General features: G+C 45.3%; 1 protein-coding gene across 4 annotated transcripts in view; it reads right to left on the bottom strand.

Moving 5' to 3' along the window:
• The window catches only part of SRGAP2 (SLIT-ROBO Rho GTPase activating protein 2), a 278,328-nt gene that overhangs the window by 85,743 nt on the left and 169,107 nt on the right, over positions 1-23,478 (bottom strand). For all 4 annotated transcript variants that reach the window (XM_007670239.2, XM_029068496.1, XM_007670248.2 and 1 more), the window contains exon 4: positions 5,972-6,034. In XM_007670239.2, the coding sequence (XP_007668429.1) occupies positions 5,972-6,034 (63 nt within the window). The remainder of the gene's footprint in view (positions 1-5,971; positions 6,035-23,478) is intronic.

The raw sequence follows: 23,478 nt of genomic DNA, 5'->3' as shown, positions 1-23,478 counted from the left end.
GGAGGGAGCTGGGCTCTCATCTGGACAGCTGATTCAGCAGAAACATTTTCTTGGGAGTCTGATGAGATGCCAGAATGAGGGAAGGCACAAACTCCAAACCGAATCAATCTATTTATATTACGGTATTTGTTGAGCCCTTACTATGTTCCAAACACTGTTCTAAGCGATGGGGTAGAAACAAGATGTTCAGGGTGGACATAGTCCCTGTCCCACATGGGGCTCAACTTCTTACAGATTTCATGGATGAGGTAGCTGAGGTTGAGAGAATCTGATCTCCTACTACAGCTCGGCCTGCACACTCTGCTCTTCTAGTGCCAGCTTATTCACTGTGCTCCGATCTCATCTATCTCGCCACCAACCCCTTTCCCACATCCTTCCCCCAGCCTGGAACTTCCTCCCCTTCCATATACGCCAGACCACCATTCTCTCCACCTTCAAAGCATTATTAAGGGCATATCTTAATAATAATAATGTTGGTATTGGTTAAGTGCTTACTATGTGCACAGCACTGTTCTAAGCGCTGGGGTAGATACAGGGTAATCAGGTTGTCCCACGTGAGGCTCACAGTCTTAATCACCATTTGACAGATGAGGTAACTGCGGCATATATCTTCTCCAAGAGGTCTTCCCTGATTAAGCCCTCTTTTCCCCAGCTAGCTCTCCCTTCTGTGTCATCTATGCACTTTTGATCTTTGACCTTTCGACATTTGATATTCGTCTCACCCCCAACCCCACAGCACTTATGTACATCTCTTTAAGTTATATATTATAAATTATTTATTCATATTAATATTTGTCTCTCCCTCTAGACTGTAAGCTCATTTATACACTGGGAATGTGTCTGTTAATTTTGTTGTATTGTACTCTCCTGAGTGCTCAGTAGAGTGCTCTGCACATAGCAAGGGCTTAATGAATACCATTGACTGACTTGCCTAAGGTCATACAGCAGATAGACAGATGGGAGAGCCAGGATTACAACCCAGGTCCTCTGAAACCTAGGCCCATGCTCTTATCCACTTGGCACACTGCTTATTTAGTCCTTACTGTGTACACAGCACTATATTAAGTTCTTGGGAGAGTGTAATACAATAGAGTTGGTAGACATTCCTCTGCCCACAAGGAGTTTACAGTCTAGATGGGAATAAAGGCATTACAATAAATTATGGCTAGGGGAAGGGGCAAAGTATACAGATATGTGCATAAATCCTATGAGGCTGAGGGTAGGCTGAGTATCAAAGTGATTTAAGACATAGACCCGAATGCACAGGAGACTCAGAAGGAAAGATGAACAGGGTGGGGAAAGGAGAAGTTAGCCAGGGAAAGTCTCTTGGAGGGAATATGATTTTAAGAGAGTGTTGAAGGTGGGGAGAGTGAAGGCCCATCAGACATGAGGGGGGATGGAATTCCAGGCCAGAGGGAGGATATGGGCAAGGGGTCAGGGCTGAGACAGATGAGATTGAGATGTACTGAGTAGGTTGGCAACAGAGGAGCAAAGTGCAGCTGGGTTGTAGTAGGAGATTAACAAGGTAAGATAGGAAGGGAAGAGCTGATTGAGTGCCTTAATGCAGATGGCGAGGAGTTTCTGTTCGATATGGAGATAGATGGGAAACCACTGGAGGTTTATGAGGACCAGGGAGATGTGGGTTGAATGGATTTTTAGAAAAATGACCTGAGCAGCAGAGCGAAGTATGGCCTGGAGGACAGAGTTTGGGTGGTAAAACGAGGAGTTGGGTTCTGGACTCATTAAGTTTGAGGTGTTGGCCGATCTTTCTAGTAGTGATGTTCTGAAGGCAGGAAGAAATGCAAGACTCTGGAAGAGAGAGGTTGAGGACTGGAGAGGGAAATTTGGAATTTGGGAATCATCTGCAGAGAGATGAAAGTTGAAGCTGTGGGAGCGAATTAGTTCTCCAAGAGAAGAGGACCTAGAACTGAGCCCTGAGGGATTCCCACAGGCAAAAAGTGAGGAGGCAGAGGAGGAGCCGGCGAAAGACATTAGGACACAGTCCCTGTACCACCTGGGGCTCGCAGTCTAAGGAGGATGGAAAATAGGTACTTTATCCCCAATTTACAGATAAGGCAACTGAGGCATGGAGAAATTAAGTGACTTGTCCAAGGTCACATAGTAGGCAAGTGGCAGAGCTGGGATTAGAACTCAGGACTTTCTGACTCCCAGGCCCACGCTCTTTCCACTAGGCCAGGCTTACTGTGTGCCAAACACTGCACTAAGCGCCAAGGTAGATAAAGTATCATCAGGACTCACGTGGTGCTCAGAATTTAAGTTTGGGGAAAAACAGGTGTTGAATTCCCATTTGGCAGATGACAGAAGTGAGACACAGAGGAGTGTAGTGACTTGCCCAAAGGTCACCCCACAGACAAGTGGCAGAGCCGGGATTAGAGACCAGGACCTCTGACTTCCAGGCCTGTACTCTTTCCACCACCATACTGCTTCACCTGGTATGCAACCTTGGGCGAGTCACTTAACTCATCTGGGTCTCGGTTTCCTCATCTTTAAAATAGGGATTCAGTACTTGTTCTGCCTCCTCCTTAGACTGTGAGGCCGATGAGAGGCTGTGTCTAATCTGATTATCTTGTATCTACCCCAGTGCTTAGTACAGTGCTAGCCACGGAGTAAGCACTTAACGAATATCACCACTGTTATTATAATCAGTATTAGCAGGAAAAGCCTGGGCTTTCACTTTTAAAGTTAATTCTCTGGGTTTTTTCCTTTGGAACTACTGACCCCAACAAGGAAATCTCTGAGGAGAAACTAACCCCATGAGAAAATCCTCAGGAATTATTTTTAAATTTAGAAAAAAAGCCCACTGGAAACCTCGGTACTATCCCTGTCGATGGCTCCTGCCCAGAGAAGACAGAGTGCAGGATGCTCCTCTCCAGAGGACAATCTGTCCTAGCTTCTCTCTTTACAGAACACAATGCAAGTAGGGATTTTCAAATGGTGCTTTTTTTTTTTTTTTCTAAAAAGGCTTCATCTGCAGATACAAATGCACAGTTTTCTCTCTGGGTCAGGAGAAATAGCTTAATAGCTCTTCTTGGTACCTAGATGAACCTCTAAACAAAAAGAACAGAAATAGAGACTAAGCCAAGAGTTCAGGAAATTCTGCTTGCTCCAAAGTGGTTCTTGCCAGAGTGGATTTTTGCTTTTGGAGCTTTTAAATAAAAGAGAAAAAATTTGTTCCTGCTTGGAAAGACCTCAGGACCTAGCTATTCAATCTAAAGTGCCTATCTTTCAGTTAGGCATCAAGCCAGAAGAGTCCCCAAGGGGCCTAATTGATGGAGAAAAACCAGGGTCATTTCTAGGGAAGGGCTAATTGGGGTACTTGTCCCTGGTCCTCTGCTCAATGGGTCCCTCGCCAACTTGGCAGGAAGCAGTGTGGTCTAATGGATAGAGCATGGGCCTGGGGGTCAGAAAGATCTGGGTTCTAATCTCAGCTCCGTCACTTGTCACACAGCAAACAACACAGCTGTGTCACCCTGGGCAAGTCACTTCACTTCTCTGGGACTCAATTACCTCACCTGTAAAATGGGGATTAAGACTGAGCCCCCAAAGGATCATGGTCTGTGTCCAACCTATCCCCCTCTCCCTTCCCATCACCTCAGCACTGTACTCGTCCGCTCAACTGTATATATTTTAATTACCCTATTTACTTTGTTAATGAGATGTACATCACCTTGATTCTATTTATTTGCTATTGTTTTAATGAGATGTTCATCCCCTTGATTCTATTCATTGCTATTGTTCTTGTCTGTCCGTCTCCCCCGATTAGACTGTAAACCTGTCAAAGGGCAGGGACTGTCTCTATCTGTTACCGATTTGTACATTCCAAGCGCTTAGTACAGTGCTCTGCACATAGTAAGCGCTCAATAAATACTATCGAATGAATGAATGAATGAATGAATGAATAGTGTGGCTTAGTGGCTAGACCATGGGTCCAGGAGTCGGAAGGATCTTCATTCTAATCCTGCTTCCACCACTTGTCTGCTGGGTACCCTTGGGCACGTCATTTAACTTCTCTTTGCCTTTGTTCCCTCATCTGTAAAGTTGGAATTAAGATGGTGAGCCCCATGTAGGGCATGGACTGTGTCCAACCTGATTACCTTGTATCTACCTCAGTGCTTAGAACAGTGCCCGGTAAATAGTAAGCGCTTAACAAATATCAGTAAAAAAAAAAGGTGGAGGGAGCTGCAGGAAGCCGCTACCATGCTGGGAAGCAGATGGACACGGTCATGTGCCTGACATGGTCTTCACTGTGGTCTTTGTTACGCGCTTACTGTGTGCCAGACACTGTATTAAGCTCTGGTGGGGGGAATAAAAGCAAATAGGGTTGGACACAGGCCCTGTCCCACATGTGACTCCCAGTCTCAATCCCCTTTTCACAGCCAATGGAACTGAGGCACAAAGAAGTGAAGCAACTTGCCCGAGGTCACACAGCAGACAAGTGGCGGAGCTGGGATTAGAACTCACAACCTTCTGATCCCCAGGCCGGAGCTCTATCCTCTACACCACGCTCTTCTCTACATGCCAGTACCCCCTTACTCTTGCACTGGGGGGTGATGGGGCAGGTGGCTGGTGACTGGAGGAGCAACAAGGCATGGGTGGTCTGGGCATGTGATTGATGCAGCCCCCTCCGCCCCCACAATGGCCTGCAAGAATCTGCCCTGAGTCCCGCTTGCTGGGCAGGGCGGCATGCTCTAGGGGCAACACCCTAGATCATTCTAAATTGGTCCAGTCTAGGAGACCCTTAAGAGCAAATGTTTCCCTGATTACACATTCCCCTCCACACAGGCAGGGTGACTTTTTGAAAAGGAAAGAGCATGGGTAAGGAGTTGGGAGAGCTGGGTTTGAGTTCCAGCTCTGCCATTGGTCAGCTGTGTGGCTTTTGGCATGTCACTAACATCTTTGGGCCTCAGCTTCCTCATCTGCAAATTGGGGGTAAGGTAGATTGCGGGGTGGGAGGGACCATGTTCGATCTCATAATTTCATATCAACCCCAGGTCTTACCCAATAGTAAGTGCTTAATCACTGGCCTAAATAGAATTTCACCCAACCCAGCTGATGTGGCCTGCATTGGACTAGTTCTTGTTTCTATGCATTTCAGCTCCTTAGGGACGCTTGGCAAAAACTGACCTCTCAGCCCCTTCAAAATCCTAAGTGACCCTGCAGCCAATGACCACATTTGCTTGAAAAACAGCTGTCATTTTGAAACAACCTCCCCCACCCAGACAACTGCTTGGGAAAAAGGAATTCTGGGATTCCAAGGGTTTGACAAACAGTCCCACCCTGGCATTGTTTGCCTTAAAACAAAGGGATCAAGTTCCATGAATAAAGTGAAGGAGTGTGGCCTAGTGGATAGACCACAGGCCTGGGAGTTGGAAGGTTCTAATCCCAGCTCCGCCACACATCGGGTAGGTGACCTTGGGCAAGCCACTTAATTTTTCTGTGCCTCACTTACCTCATCTGCAAAATGGGATTAAGGCTTTGAACGAACCTGGTCTGTTCCTCATCAGTGGTATTTACTGAGCACTTACTGTGTGCAGGGCACTGTACTAAGTGCTTGGGAGACTACAATATAACAGTATAATACGTACATTCCCTGCCCAGAATGGTCTACTGCGAATGAACCATCTGGAGTCCAAACCCGGTCTGGAAAGGAGAATGAGAGTGGGAGGTGTAAGAGCTAGACCGTTGTGGGCAGGGAATATGTCTATTTATTGTTGTATTGTATTCTCCCAAGCGCTTACTACAGTGCTCTGCACATAGGAAGCATCAATAAATATGACTGAATGAATGAGTTGGGTGGGGGGGGTGCGTGGGGGGAGTGGGTGAGCGATCCCCTATAGGGACTAGGTAGGCCCTGTCCCAGGCTTTGGAGCCTGAAAACTAGCACGGAACCTTGCAGCAGGGCAGGGACCCCGGCAGATTGACGAAGAGCCAAGAAGCCAGTTTGATTTACCGAGTAGAGCTCGTTCAGGACCTTCATCAGATCATCCTGGAGCTGCTGGCCGACTTCTTTACTCTGTAAAGAAAGAGAAATCAAGGTTAATTGGGAAATCTGGTAGGGGAGGAGGGCAGAGGAAGAGACAACAAAGAGGACAGCAATACTGACTGTTCAAATAACCCAGACTCAATTAAGACCCATTACTGAACCAAGCAAATCAGATCACCACTACGATCAGACCCAATTACAGTCAGATAACTCAAAGAGTTTTAATAAAATGAAACACGCTCCAAGCATAACAGAGGCCACAGAGTGGAGGGGGAAATGGATTTCAGTCTCTGTCTGTAAACTGGTCCCCAGAATCCAGTCCTAGAGAGACCCATCCTTCACATTAACTAATGGCTAGAGCATGGGCCTGGGGGCCAGAAGGACCTGGGTTCTAATCCAGATCTGCCACTTGTTTGCTGTGTGACCTGGAGCAAGTCGTTTCACTCCTCTGTGCCTAGGTTACCTCATCTGTAAAACGGGGATTAAGGCTGTAAGCTCCATGCGGGACATGAAGTGTGTCCACCATGAATTATTTTGTACCTACCCCAGTGCTTAGAACAGTGCCTGGCACCAAGTAAATGCCTGACAAATACCATAAAAAAAAGGTCAGCATCAACGGTTTTTATTGAGCACAACATTGTATGTGGGCGTAGAACACTATTCTAGGTACTTAGAGCATATTAAAAGAAGTAAATAATAATAATAATAATATGTTAAGTGCATACCATGTGCCAAGCACTATACTAAGCGGTGGGGTGGATACAAGATAAGTGGGTCCCTCATGGGACTCACAGTCTAAGGGGGAGGAAGAATGGGTATTGAATTCCCATTTTGCAGATGAGGCAAGTGAGGCACAAACAAGTTGAGTGACTTCCCAAGGTCACACAACAGGCAGAGCCAGAATTAGAACCCAGGTCCTCTGACACCCAGGCCCGTGTTTTTTCCACTAAGCCACACTGCTTCCCTTGGAATCTGTGCACTTGAGTTTAAAATCCAATGGGGGAGACTGTAGTAGGGAATTGGCAAATACACAGATATAAAGAGCTTCACAGTGGTGGACTTCTGAGAAGTGTGCCTCCCTGGGCTCAGGGAACCATTCATCATTCAATCAACTAGTGGTATTTCTTAAGTGCTTACTGTGTGCACAGCACTGTTCAAAGCACAATACAACAGAGTTGGTAGACACGTTCCCTGCCCAGAATGGTTCCAGCCGGTTTTCAGGTGCAGTTTGGGCTGAAATGCTCTTCTGGTCCCTGCTGAACCTTTGTTAGGCCTGATCGTAGTCTTAGAATATCCCCAAATTGAATGTACCAAACATTTTGTATAGGCCTTAACCATTACATTCTGTCTTACAGAGTCCGTCACCAGCCAGAGCACCATAAAATCACCCCTAAACTAGCACCGGAAACTGTTGGGGTTCAGCTTGTCTTTTTTTTTTTTTAAATGGTTTTGATAAGCATTTACTATGTGCCAGGCTTTGTATTAGGTGCCGGTGTAGGTACGAGCTAATCCTCTCACACTCTTCATTCCTCTCAAGCCAACCAACTTGATGTATTGCATTCCTACATGCTCGGTCATTGAATTTTCCCTGCCGCCAACTCCCTCCCATTTCATTCATTCATTTATTCATTCAATCATATTTATTGAGCACTTACGGGGTGCAAAGCACTGTACTAAGCCCTTGGGAGAGGACATTATAGCTCTCCCCACCTTCATTCCCTTCTGAAATCACAACTCTTCAAGCAGGATTCTCTCTCACTTCCCTACTCTACATCCCTCCAACTGCCACTTCCGCATCATCTAAATAAGCACTTGGGTTCCTACACCCCTCCACAGCACTGATAGAGAGATGATTAATCTCTCCTCCTTCAAAGCCTTATTGAAGGCCCATTTCCTTCAAGAGGCCTCCCCTGACTAAATCCTCCTCTCCTCTTCTCCTACTTCTGCATCACCCTGACTTGCTCCCTTTATTCACCACCTTTGCACCACCCCAGCCCCACAGCACTCGTGTACTTATCTGTAATTTACTTATTTTTATTAATGTCTGTCCCCTCCAGACATTAATAGCTCCTTGTGGGCAGGGACTCTGTCTACCAACTCTGTTATACTATATTCTCCTAGTCACCTAGTACAGTGCTCTGCACCCAGTGAGCACCTAATAAATACGAATGATGGACTGATTGATCGGGTGGCTCCCGAGATCTGAGATGTCAGATATCAACAATACTTAACAGTTTAGCAGTCTAAAGGGACGGGATGAGGAGGGAGGGCTTTCTCCATGAGTTTGGGGGATGGTGGGGGAGTATAAATTAGTTTCCAATGACTCTTTGCCTTCAGGGAGATGTCTTAGGGTTCAGTCCAGGGTGGTGTCAGCAATTCATTCAATTGTATTTACTGAGAACTTACTGTGTGCAGAGCACTGTACTAAGTGCTTGGAAAGTATAATTTGGTAACAAAAGTTCTCAGGGGGGCTTGAGCGAGATGCCCTCAAACTTTTAATACAATGGGAAGACAGGAGGGCTTTAGGAGCCAGTGGAGGCTGGCAGGGGTCTGGGCCCTCAAAAAGTGACTAGTTTGACTGCTTCCCAGGATTTAGGGCTGAGAACCACTGGTAAATGCCACATGGCTATGTACATAAGTGCTGTGAGGGTGGGGTGAGCATCAGACTGCTTAAGAGGCTCAGACTTAAGTGTATAGGTGACGCAGAAGGGAGGGAAGATAGGGTAGGGAGATGAGAGGTTAGTCAGGGAAGGCTTCCTGGGACACAAGCGTGTTCTTGGAAGAACATTCCTTAAATCTGCCTCATTTCATAACACACGCTCCGTACTTAGTACATACTTAGAAATAATTCGAGTAAAATGGATGATCAAGGCATTAGTTCTAGGTTACAGCAATCGCTAAAACCTAGACTAGGAATCAAATTACAGAAGGGGGCATTTTTGACCCAGCTCTTTAGACACTATCCTCCTTGTGAGAAAGAAAGGCACATTTGCTTCTGTTGAACTCTGCACTCAGTAAGTGCTAAATAGGTGCTATTACCATTAGTCCACTTCAGTAGTCTAAAAAAACACTTTTAACCAGTGCTCCTTGTTTTCTTATTTCCCTTTTAGGACATTAAAGAGAAGCACTAAACACAACGTTTCAAATCACCAATACTATCTCCTCTCCCTCGACCCATACAAATGACTACATATGGAGGGCAGATGCCAGGAACTGCCTGTATTTTAGAACTATCCAATGTTGATACCCATTTCAGAAATCCAAGACAGAAGTGAAGAGATGTGTATGAAATACAAAATAATCGTGATATTTGTTAAAAACTATGTGTCAAACACTGTACTAAGCACTGGGGTAGATACAAGATAATCAGGTCCCACATGGGGCTTACAGTCTAAGTAGGAGGGAGACAGGTATTGAATCCCCACTTTGCAGATGAGGGAACTGAGGGCTCAGAGAAGTTAAGTGATTTGCTCAAGTTCACACAGCAGACAGGGCAGAGCCAGGATTAGAACCCAGGTTTTGTGACTTCCAGGCCTGTGTTCTTTTCATGAAGCCACAGAGACATAGACCGAGAGAGAAAGATAAAGACAGAGAAGTGAAAACACAATCCAAGCCTTCTCCCCTCCTTAATGATCCAGCTTCCACCATTTTCCTCACATCCCCAATCACCGTATCAATCTTTTGTACTGAGGATGTGCAGAAGACTGAACTACACGCTTGGGAGAATACAACAATAAACAGAGACATTCCCTACCCACAACGAGTTTACAGTCTAGGGAGGAGACAGACATTGTTGTTCATGTATGCTTGGATTAAATGACTCATGAGCATACTTCTCTCGCTGAGTCAGAAACTTTGCAGTACAATTAGGGAGCGGAGCAGGGGCATGAGGTGCTACTCGGATCTTAGAGTTGATATTCATATCCAAGTCCCCACTGATTTACTGATCAGTGATTTTCCTCACATTGCATTGTGAGGCTATATATAAGCTTCTTCCTCCAGCCTTTTCTGCCTCTGAGCAGGGTCACCTGGAACAGAGCTGGAAGCAAAACTCTCATCGAAAGACAAACATGAAACCAAAGAAGTCGACCAGAAGAACGATGCCTCAATCAATCCCCAGTGGTATTTATTGAGTGCTTACAGTGCACGTGAAACTGTATTAAGGGTTTGGTTGTGTACAATACAACAGAGTCGGTAGACACTTTCCTGTCCACAACCCCTTTTAGGCATCCCTATTGCCCTCCGCTGGATGACCCAACTAAGACAAAGGATCTTTTTTTAGGAAGAAAGGCAACTCATACTAGAGGTGGGCTGGAAAAGCATCTTGGTCTATTGGATAAAGCACGGGGCCTGGGAGCCAGAGGACCTGGGTTCTAATTCCAACTCTACCATTTGCTTGCTCTGTGAACCTGGGAAAGTCACTCCACTTCTTTGTGCCTCAGTTCCCTCAACTGCAAAATGGGGATTCAATACCTGTTCTCCCTCCCGCTTAGTCTGTGAGCCCCATGTAGAACAGGACTGTATTTGGCCTGATTAACTTGTATCTTCCCCGGTATTTAGAACAGTCTTTGGTAGCAAACATAGTAAACAAATACCATAAATTAATAATTTTTAAAAAGCACAAAAGGGGGGGGGGGCATGGGTCTTGCAATACATCAATCAATGATATTTGCTGAGTGCTTACTATGAACACTGTAATAAGCCCTTGGAAGAGTACATTTCCCTGTCTACAATGAGCTGCTTCATATTTTTAAAAGGGAAGAAATGAGGAGGCTATTAGGAAAATGGCAGCTTTCTCCATCACCATCTCTAGAACGCAACCCAAGATGCAACTGCTTTCTATTTTGGGAGATTTTTCTTTTGCTTAGCATAAGGAATTGCATTTATATGATACTTGTTGCTCTCCATATCCACTGAGGGAAGAACAAGAGGAAATGGAATTAGGTTGAAGGTGGGAGTATTAAGATAGACAGTATGGAACAGCTTGTTGACCAAGAAGGTGGTTAATGAACTCCACCCTTATGGGACAGGGATTGCATATGATCTGATTATCTTGATCTACCCAAATGCTTTCTTTAAAAATGGTATTTGTTAATTGTTTTCTATGTGCCAGGCACTGTACTAAGTGTAGGGGGACATACAAGCTATTCAGGTTGGACACAGTACATGTCCCACATTGGGCTCACAATCTTAATCCGCATTATTGCATTTGAGGTAACTGGGGCACAGAGAAGTTCAGTGACTTGCCCAAGGTCACCTAATATATAAATGGTGGAGTTGGAATTAGAACCTAGGTCCTTCTGACTCCCCAGCCTGTGTTCTCTGTCCAGTAGGCCATGCTGCTTCTCTTAATAAAAGGCATAAAAATAAGGGAATTTCCTTCTCTACAGTATTCTAAAAAAAACAAAAAAAAGACACCCAATCAATCAATGGTACCTTGAGCACTTACTGTGTGCAGAGTACTAATTGAACTCTTGGAAGAGCATAATAAAATAGAGTTTGTAGACTTGATGCCAGTCCTCCAGGAGTTTACAATCTAATAATAGCAATAACAATAATAATAATGGTACTTGTAAGGTGCTTACTATGTGTCAAGCACTGTTCTAAGTGCTGGGGTAGATACAAGGTAATCAGGTTGGACACAGTCCCTGTCCAACATGCCCACATGGGGCTCACAGCCTTAATCTCCATTTTACAGATGAGGTACCTGAGGTATGGAGAAGTGAAGTGACTTGTCCAAGGTCACACAGCAGACAAGTGGATTAGAACCCAGGTCCTTCTGACTCTCAGGTCCAGGCTCTATCCACTAGGCCACGCCGCATCTACTGAGAGTAGAACTTGGGAACACAGATTTGACTTTACTGGGGGAGTCAAGGGGAGGGATTAAATCACCATTTCAACACTTGTCCCCCTGCAGAGTGCCTGCCAGAAAGTTTACAGTTCCCTTTCTTACCCCTGGAGATTGAGGCAGGAGGAAGAACTGCTGACCAACCAAAATGGGGAACTAAAAACCTCTGGAACTTAGCAAACCCTAAAAGTAAATACCCATGTAAATGTGAGAGCCAAGGGTTAGCTATCCAAAGCAAACTAGTAAGCAAACAAACAATCTCATCCCTGAACACTGGGTTAACCAAAAGGAGCGGCCTGTCCTGTGAACCACAGCACCACAAATGGCTTGAGGAGAGGTCTGCCAAGCACTGTGTCCCGGTGGATAGAGCATGGGCTGGGAGCCAGAAGGACCTGGGTTCCAGTCCCGGCTCAGGTACTTGTCTGCCACGTGACCTTGAGCAGGTCACTTAACTTCTCTGTGCCTTAGTTACCTCATCTGTAAAATGGGGATTGAAACTGTGAGCCCCATGTGAGACATAATAATCTTGGTATTTGTTAAGTGCTTACTATGTGCACAGCACTGTTCTAAGCACTGGGGTAGATACAGGATAATCAGGTTGTCCCACGCGAGGCTCAGAGTCTTAACCCCCTTTTTACAGACGGGGTAACTGATGCCCAGAGAAGTGAAGTGACTTGCCCACGGTCACACAGCTGACAAGTGGCAGAGCCGGGATTCGAACCCATGACCTCTCACTCCCAAGCCCGTGCTCTTTCCACTGAGCCACCCTCCTTCTGTGTCCAACTCGATTACCTCATATCTAACCCAGCACTTGAACAGTACCTGGCACATAGTAAGCGCTTTAGAAATACCATTAAAAAACAAAATGTCCATGATTCATGGTGATCTTTCACCTACAAATCTGGGATAATCATTCATTCAGTGGTATTTATTGAGCGCTTCCTGTGTGCCGAGCACTGTACTAAGCGCTTGGGAGAGTATAACAATAAACAGGCACATTTCCTGTCCACACAAGAATTAGCCACCCAGCAGTGAAGTATCTTTCATCTTCTGATTGCACTGTGCTCTTTCCATGATTACTTTCTCCTTCCTGAGTCCTTAAGAGATAATTGCAGTGGGGAGGGGGTGGCCCAGGCTCAGCAAACAAGGAATGAGGTGAGTCACTGAGCACCACAGAGCAAGCGAGCGGGATCAGGCAGGATGCAATCCACGGGCATTGCTTCTTGACACTGAGCCGGCTCCTCTTGCCAAACACTCTGGTCCTCAGAGTTCCAGCAGAAATCACCAGAAAGGATCCTGCTTCATCTACACCATTCTGCTTATTCATTCAATAGTATTTATTGAACGTTTCCTATGTGCAGAGCACTGTACTAAGCGCTTGGAATGTACAAATCGGTAACAGATAGAGACAGTCCCCGCCCTTTGACGGGCTTACAGTCTAATCTTATCCAGGGCTTGCATAACTCATGGCTTAGTGGACAGAGCCACGGGCCTGGGAGTCAGAAGGACCTGGGTTCTAATCCCTAGTCTGCCACATGTCTGCTGTGTGACCATGAAGTCACTTTACTTCTCCAGGCCTCGGTTACCTCATCTGCAAAATGGGGATCAAGACCGTGAGCCCCATGCGGGACAGGGACCGTGCCCAACCCAAATTTCCTTGTTTTCACCCCAGCGCTTAGTACAGTGCCTTGCACATAGTACTTAACAAATATCATAATCATTATTAGAGTGTGAGCCCCACATAGAACAGGGACTGTGTCCAACCTGGATGACTCTGTATCTACCACAGTGCTTAGAAGAGTGCTTGGCATACAGTATACACTTAACTAGTAATAATAATAATTATGGTATTTGTTAAGCGCTTACTATGTGCAGAGCACTGTTCTAGGCGCTGGTAATCAGAATGTCCCCCGTGGGGCTCACATTTTTTTAAATCCCCATTTTTACAGATGAGGTAACTGAGGCACAGAGAAGTTAAATGACTTGCCCAAGGTCACACAGCAGACAAGTGCCGGAGCAGGGATTAGAACCCAAGACCTCTGACTCCCAAGCCCATGCTCTTTCCACTGAGCCACACTGCTTCTCAGTACCTTAATTATTAACTGTTACTATAACTCAGCTCAGAATCCTTGGGAAGGAAAAAAAAGTGTAGCCAATAAAATGACAATTCCACCTGGGTAGATGTTTCCTTTTGGGTCCTGAGCGCTTAGGAGGAGAGAGTACCATCTCAGGCCCCAACCCTTCATATTTGAACAGGGTGCTGAAGTGATTCGCACACACTGCTTCCAGCACTGCTCCCTACAGACTGCATTAGAGGGAAAGGGAATGGACGTGCAATTCAAGCCCAGTTGAAAAAGTTTACTGGAACCTCCGGCAGTCGGGAGCCATTCCGAACCACAACGAGGCAGGAACCGTCCACTGCCTCTCCTTTGCTAGGACGATAAAGAAGTCTTACTTTTCTAAATTGTTCACTTTCATCGCTTGGTTTTGCACCCGGTAAGCACTCAATAAATACGACCGAATGAATGTATGAGTGAATGAACGTATGAGTGAATCTGTTGCCGACCTGTACATTCCAAGCGCTTAGTACAGTGCTCTGCACATAGTAAGCGCTCAATAAATACTACTGAATGAATGAATCACGAATTTTGGGAGGAAAAGTGCCCTATTCCGAGACATGCTGCCATGATGGCTGGTTGGTGGAGGGGTGAGGGAGGATGAAGGGTGTCTGATAGAGAAATTGCAAACTTTCAGTCATGATAATTATGGTATTTGTTACATGCTTAATCTATGCTAAACACAGTACTAAACATTGGGGTAGATACAAGATAATCAGGTCACACACGGGGCTCACAGTCTAAGTAGGAGGGAGAAAGGTCCTCTAGACTGTAAGCTCCTTTTGGACAGGGAATGTGTCTGTGTACTGTCGTATGTACTCTCCCAAGCGCTTAGTAGTACAGTGCTCTGCACACAGTAAGCGCTCAATAAATTAGACTGAATCAACAGCTACTGAATCCTCATTTTGCAGATGAGGAAATAATAATTGTGGCATTTGTTAAGTGCTTACTATGTGCCAAGCACTGTTCTAAGCACTGGGGTAGATACAAGGTAATCAGGTTGGACACAGTCCCTGTCCCGCATGGGGCTCACAGTCTTAATCCCCATTACTGCGGACGAGGTAACCGAGGGTCAGAGAAGTGAAGTGATTTGCCCAGAGTCGCACAGCAGATTTGTGGCAGAGCCGGGTTTAGAATCCATGTCCTCTGACTCCCAAGGCTGTGTGCCTATTCGCCCAAGGTCACAGAGCATGCAAGTGGCGGAACCGGAATTAGAACACAGGTCTTCTGACTCTCAGACCCGTGATCTTTCCACTAGCCCATGCAGCTTCTATCGAGGGGGCAATACCCAAAGACAAGAGGGGCATTTATCCCTCCCCCTCCAATGAAACCTGGTAAGGCCCCTCTTTAATACAAAGAATGTCCAAGCTCTTTACTTCCCCATAAAAAGCAAAGGGGGAGGAAGAAATGGAGAAGAATAAACAGAGTGGCCTTTGTGTGCTATCACACAACATGCATCTCTTTTCTTTGAAACTTCTTGGAAGGGAATGAGTCATCTAAACATTGCAGGAAACCAACAGAATGAGGGGAAAAATGGTTTTCAGCAAAGCCATTTTTTTGGACATCCTCACGGAGGGATCTCTGCGTGAAAAAGAAAGTCTAAATTTAGAGCTGAAAATGCAGCGTATTTAACAATGCGCATTCTGAAGGATAGGAAGTGAAATACCGGGTTCCGCCTGGGCGCTTTTATTTTGAAAGCCATCCGAAATGTGGCCAGTCCGGCCGTGTCCAATGCAGTCACGGGGCGTGGTTGAGGGCAAGACAGTGAGATGGCCACAACTCCAGCCAGCTGTGCTCTTATAAAATTCAGACTGAATCTCTACCAGCAGATAGCAGATAATGGTATTAGACAGCAGAAATTTCTGACGGGCATCAGCCTTGCCCCTTCCAAGTGCATCCTCCAATATTCCAGGGAGACAATCTGTCAGACTGCATTTGACACCCATCGATGGGTACGCAGGGGGAATCTCCACTACATTCAAAGTCATTTATTGAGCGCTTACTATGCGCACAGCACTGTACTAAGTGCTCGGGAGAGTGTGAGCCTCACGTGGGACAACCTCATTCCCCTGTATCTCCCCCAGCGCTTAGAACAGTGCTCTGCACGTAGTAAGCGCTTAACAAATACCAACATTATTATCATTATTACAATACAATAACACAGACATATTCCCTACCCTCAGTGAGCTTACAGTCTAGAGACATATTCTAGAAGGGAATACTCCCCCCCTCCCCACAGACCACAAACATCACCATCACCTAGACAATAAGCTCACTGTGGGCAGGAAATATATCTCTAATATTGGTGTGTTGTACTTTCCCCAGTGCTTAGTACAGTGCCCTTCACACAGTAAGTGCTCAGTAAATCAGATTAATTGATTATGAAGCAGCCTGGGCTCCTGGAAAGAGCCTTGGAGTCGGAGGACCTCGGTTCTAATCCCAGCTCTGCCGCTTGTCTGCTATGTGGCCTTGGGCAACTCACTTAATTTCTCTGAGGCTCAGTTACCTCATCTGTAAAATGGGGATTAAGACTGTGAGCCCCATGTAGGACAGGGACTCTATCCAACCTGATTACCTTCTATCTACCCCACTGCTTATTTATCTATTTTTTAATTTATATTAATTTATGTCTTCCTCTCTGGACTATGAGCTCATTGTGGGCAGGAATGTGTCTGCTTGTTATAAAGTACCCTCCCAAGTGCTTAGTACAGTGGTTTGCACACAGTAAGTGCTCAATAAATACAACTGAATGAATTGCTTAGAACTGTAAATGGCACAAAATAAGCACTTAATAAATACACAATTATTATTATTATTACTATCTTCTCATTGTTAATAGTAGTGTCTGAGTTCCTACTTTGGACATGGTGTTACATTAGCTACCGCAGGGAAATTCAAAATAATAAAAATTGGTCTTTGCACTGAGAGAGTTTACAATCAATCAATATTAATTGAGCACTTCCTGTGTGCAGAGCACAGTATTAAGTGCTTGGGAAAGTACAACAAAATAGAGTGGGTTGACAAGATAGCTGCCCACAGGAGCAGCGTCGCCTAGTGGAAGGAGCACAAGACCTGGGTTTTAATCACGGCTCTGCACATGCTGCTGTGTCATCTTGGGCAAGTCACTTAATTTGTCTTTGCCTCAGTTTCCTCATCTGCAAAATAAGGTTTAGAACTCTGAACCCCAGGTGGGACATGGATGGTGTCCAAACTGATTACCCTGTATCTACTCCAGAGCATAGTATAGTGCCTGGAAAAGGAGTTTTTAGTCTATAGGAGGAGTGAGACATTAAAATCAATTAAAGATAGGGAAAGTATAAGCATACGCACAGAAGTGCTGTAGCACATTTTATTCATCCCACTCTTAGCCCAACAGCTATATAATTTATTTATATTAATGTTTATCTCCCCCTCTAGTTGTAAGCTTCTTGTGGGCAGGGAAAGTGTTTACCAATTGTGTCCTCATTTGTTCTCCCAAGCGCTTAGAACAGTGCTCTGCACACATTAGGCATTCAATAAATATGATTGATTGATTGACAGGGTGTGTCAAAGTGCTTAAGAAGTACCCAGCCAAATGCATAGACAATGCTGATGGGAGAGAAGGGAGGGAAATGAGGGCTTAGTCAAGTAAGGCTACTAGGAGGAGATGTGATTTTAGGAGGTTTTGAAGGTAAGGAGACTAATGGTCTGTCAATTATGGAGGGGGACGGAATTCTAATCCAGGGGGAAGAAGTAGGCAAGGGGGTTGGCAGCTGGATAGATGAGCCTGAGCTACAAAGGAGTAGGCTGAGGTTAGAAGAGCAAAATTGTGCAGATCGGGCAGTAGCAGAAGTTAATGAGTGGCTCGGGGGTGGAAGAGAAGGATCCAGGGAAGAAACATAATAACAATTCCATAAGCCCTTAGGTTAGTAAGACAGTCAGCCAATTGTATTAATTGACCACTTACTATGTGTAGAGCACTATATTAAGCACTTGGGAGATTACAGTACAACAATAGAACAGACACATTCCCGGCCCACAGTGAGCTTCCCGTCTAGAGCAGGGGGCTAGGTTACGGTATCCTAAATAAATAAGCTCTGATTCCAAATGGGGAGGAGACTTCTTACTCTCCGATTGTGTGGGTCAGGAACCTTGTCCAATCTAATTATATTGTATCTACCCGAGCACCTAGTACAGTACTTTGGTATTTGCTCGATCAATAAATAGAATATACTGAGCGCCTACTTTGCGGACAGCAATGTACTAAGCAGTTGGGAGAGGGCAATAAAATTAGTAGATATGACCTCTGCTTTTATGGAACATACAATCTACATAATAAGTGCTTGATAAATACCATATATAATCAGCCATCTATATGATTATAAAACATGGACCCACTACAAAAATCATATCTTGCTCCTTTACAAATTCCATCTCACTGTCTACTTACCCAGTTCCACATCAAGAAGCAAGATAAGATCACAAACAATGAGGCCCTGAAACAAAGTCTATTTAAATCATTATTATTGTTGTTGTTGTTATGGCATTTAAGCGCTTACTATGTGTCAGGCACTGTTCTAAACACTGGGGTGGATACAAGGAAATTGGGGAGGACACAGTCCCTGTCCACGTTGGGTTCACAATCTCAAAGCTTCCACATCTCTACTTCAACACCGCCTGGCTGGGTAGGACATGAGGATGCAAGATATTGGTAGAGATTGCTGATTCCATATTGGTCTTTTCAGTCAAACTTCTACCAATGGATAAGAGGAGCAGCATGGCCTAACGGAAAGAGTATGGATCTGGGATCCAGGGGACCTGGGTTCTAGCCCCCAGCTCCCCCACTTGCCTGCTCTGTGACCTTGACAAGTCACTTCACTTCTCTGTGCCTCAGTTACCTCATCTGTAAAATGGGGATTAAGTCTGCAAACCCCATGTGGGACATGGACTGTGTCCATTCTGGTTATCTTGTGTCTACCCCAGGTGTCTGAACATTGTAAGCATTTAACAAGTACCATTAAAAAAAAAAATCACCATCAGTGGTGTGACCTTCAATCTCTGCTTCGCTGTGGTGGGAAAAAGCTGTAGCCCAAAGTAGGGGAAAGCCAGGCTGGGGATCCCCTCTGTGGTGAAGGTTTTTTGACCGAAGAACCACTTCCAGATCTTCGTGAGGATGACAAGACTCAGCTGGATCTCCAAAACGAGCTGGCCCACCTGGGTTTGTATGTTTGTTTTTTTATGATATGGTATGCTAAGCGTTTCATTTGTATCAAATACTGCTCTATGCGCTGGGGTAGATACAAGTCAATTAGGTCGGACACAGTCCCTGTCCCACATGAGGCTCACATTTTAAGTAGAAGGGAGAACTGAAGTGTAGAGAAATGAAGTCACTTGCCCAAGGTCACACAGCAAAGAAATTAATAATAATAATTGTGGCATTTGTCAAGTGTTTACTATGTGCCAGGCAATGTACTAAGCACCGGGGTGGAGAGAGGCAAATGGGGATGGACACAGTCCCTGTCATCCATGGAGCTCACCGTCTCAAATGCCATTTTACAGATGAGATAACAGCACAGAGAAGTTAAGTGACTTGCCCAAGGTCACAGAGCAGTCAAGTGGCGCAGCTGGGATTATAATCCATGACCTTCTGACTCCCAGGTCCGTGGTCTATCCATTATACCATACTTCTTTTGCAGAGCTAGGAGTAGAACCCAGGTCCTCTGTCTCCCAGGCCGGTGCTCTTTCCAGTAAGCCATGCTGCTTTTCCCTGGGTGGCGAAGACCACAGTGGCTGCTGCTTCATGGAGCTGCAGCTCAGAGCAGGCAGCATGCTGAGGTCACTTGGGCCATAAATGGCTCTGCATTTCAACACTGAGAAGCAGCAAGATCTAGTGGATAGAGCATGGGCCCAGGAATCAGAAAAAGCTGGGTCTTCATCCCAGCTCCACCACTTGTCTGCTGTGTGATCTTGGGAAAGTCACTTCTCTGGGCCTCAGTTACCTCATCTGTAAAATGGGGATTAAGACTGGGAGCCCCATGAAGGACATGGACTGTGTCCAACCTGTGTCTGATCTGATTATCTTGAACCTGGTTCAGAGCTTAATACAGTGTTTGTCACATAGGCAGCGGGAGAGAGGCGAAGGTGGAGACTCAAGTTTACTGCAAAAATGCCAGCATCCATTTTCCAGGGTGCGCCATCCCTGATGCCCTCTTACTTGCGGCACTCCATGCCTCATTGGTGACGAGGGAGTGCGAATGGCACTGTCCAAACCACCATCACTTAAATCAATTCCATCATGCAGGAACCCACTGTTTTCAACAGGAGACTCCGGCCAAAACAATTGTTCATTAGGGTTTTTGAGGAAGCTCAAATAACCTTATGGAACCCTAGAAACCCATTCAGATCACTGGAAAAGTTTAAACTCTCTAGATGAATGGATTAAGCTTCCTTCCGATTTACACTGAGTACCATGTGGAACATGGCCGGTGTCCAACTTGATTAGCTCGTATCTACCGCAGCGCTTCATACAGTGTCGGGTTCATGGTAAGTGTTTATCAAGTACCATACATTAAGTCTCACGTAGGTTTCCTGCAGCTCCCATAGAACATGGACTGGGTCCAGCGTGAATAGCTTGTATTTATCAGCTGTGTGATTGTGGGCAAGTCACTTCACTTCTCTGTCCCTCAGTTCCCTCATCTGTAAAATGGGGATTAACTGTGAGCCTCACGTGGGACAACCTGATTACCTTGTATCTCCCCCAGCACTTAGAACGGTGCTCTGCACATAGTAGGCGCTTAACAAATACCAACATTATTATTATTATTATTTCAGCACTTCATACTGTGCCTGGCACTGCCTTTAGATTGTGCATTCCTGGTTGATCAGTGACCATGTCTGAACCAATGTCCATCCAGCGCTTTGCACATTGTAAGTGCTTAATAAATGCTATCGCTCTACTACTCTAGGAATCTTCTGGTTTGGCCTTGCTCATTTCTTTTCCTGGGCCTTGTCAAGCTACAGTTTGGGGATTTTTTAATGGTATTTTTGAAGCACTTTCTATGGGCCAGATACTGTACTAAGCACTGGATAATAATAATGATGATAATAATGATAATGGCATTTGTTAAGCACTTACTGTAATATGTCAAGCACTGTTCTAAGAACTGGGGTAGGCACAAGATCATCAGGATGGACAGAGTCCCTGTCCCACATGGGGCTCACAGTCTTAATCTCCACTTGACAGATGAGGTAACTGAGGCACAGAGAAGTGAAGTGACTTGCCCAAGGTCACACAGATCATGGTGGAGCCAGATCTTGACCCAGGTCCTCCTGACCCCCAGGCTTTTGCTCTATCCAACGCCATGCTGCTTGTTGCTTCATAAGTGCAGTTCTTCATTCAATCATATTTATTAATAATAATAATAATAATAATGTTGGTATTTGTTAAGCGCTTACTATGTGCCAAGCACTGTTCTAAGCGCTGGGGTAGACAAAGGGGAATCAGGTTATCCCACGTGAGGCTCACAGTCTTAATCCCCATTTTACAGATGAGGGGACTGAGGCACAGAGAAGTTAAGTGACTTGCCCACAGTCACACAGCCGACAAGCCGACATTTATTGAGCACTTACTATGTGCACAGCACTGTACTAAGCCTTGGGATGTACAATTCATCAACATACAGAGACAATTCCCGCCCAACAACAGGTTCACAGTCTAAACAGGGTAGACAGACAACAAAACAGTGCTCCTTGTGGGCAGGGATCAAGTCTACCAATTCTGTTGTACTGTACTTTCTTATTAAGTCAAGCTGGATCTGGTCAGGAAGCAGGAGGGCTGGGCCAGGTCCTGGATTTCTGTTTCATAGTAATAGCCCATCTTTGGTTCCTAACGATCAACATGGCAGTTCTCCTCAAAACCAATGCCTCCTCCTCAGGGGTTTCTCTCTGATTAGGCTATGAGAGGGCATTTTGAATTCTGACCAGGGCTGAGGCCTTCAGAAAGTAGGAACAGTGGGGTCATTTGGGATTTTCCAACCAGGGATCCAATTTTCCAGGGTTCTCTTTCAGACAGGCACAGCAAGGGAAAAAAAAATACAGCAAAAAAATCTTTTTTTCACTTTAAAAGTTAATTTACTTGTACATGTTTCAGAAGAATAGTAGTGTGAGCCCTATTTTGAGCTCCAGTTGGGGAGGAAAGGAGGGGAAAAGGGTTAGGTGGAAAGCAACACTAGATGTAGAGGTGCTGGTTTCAGGGGCACCATTATGACTTTAAAAAGGGCCTGGATATTCTCCTGAGGTTTAACTAGCAGGGAGAGGAGATGAGGGAGCCTAAAATGGAAGGCATTTCCGAGTGAGAAGTTGGAAACTACTGCTGTGGATGGCATGTGACTGTATATACAGTTCCGTTTAATAATAGTGTTATTTGTTCAGCGCTATGTGCCAGGCACCGTACTAAGCACTGGGGTACGTATAAGATAATCAGGCTGGACCCAGTCCCTGTTTCACATAGGGCTCACAGTCTTAATCCCCATTTTATAGATGAGGAAGCTGAGGCACAGAGAAGTCAGGTGGTTTGCCCAAAGTCACACAGCAGGCAGGTGGCAGAGCTGGGATTAGAACCCAGGTCCCTGACCCCCAGGCCAGTGCTCTATCCACTAGGCCACAATGCTTCTTTGCTTCTTTTGCTGTTTGGCTCTTATAATTGTGACACCAATAGAATAAAAGCAGCGTGGCTCAGTGGAAAGAGCCTGGGCTTCGGAGTCAGAGGTCATGGGTTCAAATCCCGGTTCTGCCACTTGTCAGCTGTGTGACTGTGGGCAAGTCACTTCACTTCTCTGTGCCTCAGTTCCCTCATCTGTAAAATGGGGATTAACTGTGAGCCTCACGTGGGACGACCTGATTAGCCTGTATCTACCCCAGCGCTTAGAACAGTGCTCTGCAGTTAGTAAGCGCTTAACAAATACCAACATTATTGACATTTATTATTACTTTTTATCCTTGAGAATTTCAAAGCTCCATAAATGACTTTCACCCTGGACCGTAAGTAAGATCATTGTATAATGTGGCCTAGTGGAAAGAGCAGGAGTCTGGGGGTCAGAGGACCTGGGGTCTAAACCCAGCCCCACCAATTGCCTTCTGAGTGATCTTGGGCAATTAACTTAACTTTTCTGTGCTTTCGTTCCCTTATTTGCAAAATGGGGAATCAATACCCATTCTTCTTCCTACTTAGGACTGTGAATTTCACAGGGTACCTGATGATCTTGTATCCATCCCAGTGCTTAGTAGAGTGCTTGTCACATAGTAAACGGTTAATGGATGTCCCTTTTATTATTAGGAGATCTCCACTGCCTGAGAAATGGACTTAAGTCAGAGCAATAGGGAATTTGCTTAGGAAGGACTTTTGGAAAGGAAAAGTACAATGAGCATTGAAGCTAACGACTGAAAGAGGCTGAAAGGAATCCCGTTCCCTGGAAAGCTTTGAAAATAAGACCAATCTGTTCTTTCAGGGAAAGATAAGGGTAGGTTCTGTG

This window comes from Ornithorhynchus anatinus, chromosome 7 (genome assembly GCF_004115215.2).
Source record: "Ornithorhynchus anatinus isolate Pmale09 chromosome 7, mOrnAna1.pri.v4, whole genome shotgun sequence".
NCBI classification, from domain to species: Eukaryota; Metazoa; Chordata; class Mammalia; order Monotremata; family Ornithorhynchidae; genus Ornithorhynchus; species Ornithorhynchus anatinus.
The sequence above is the reverse complement of the archived record's forward strand: the minus strand, read 5'-3'. Positions and strand labels throughout refer to the sequence as shown.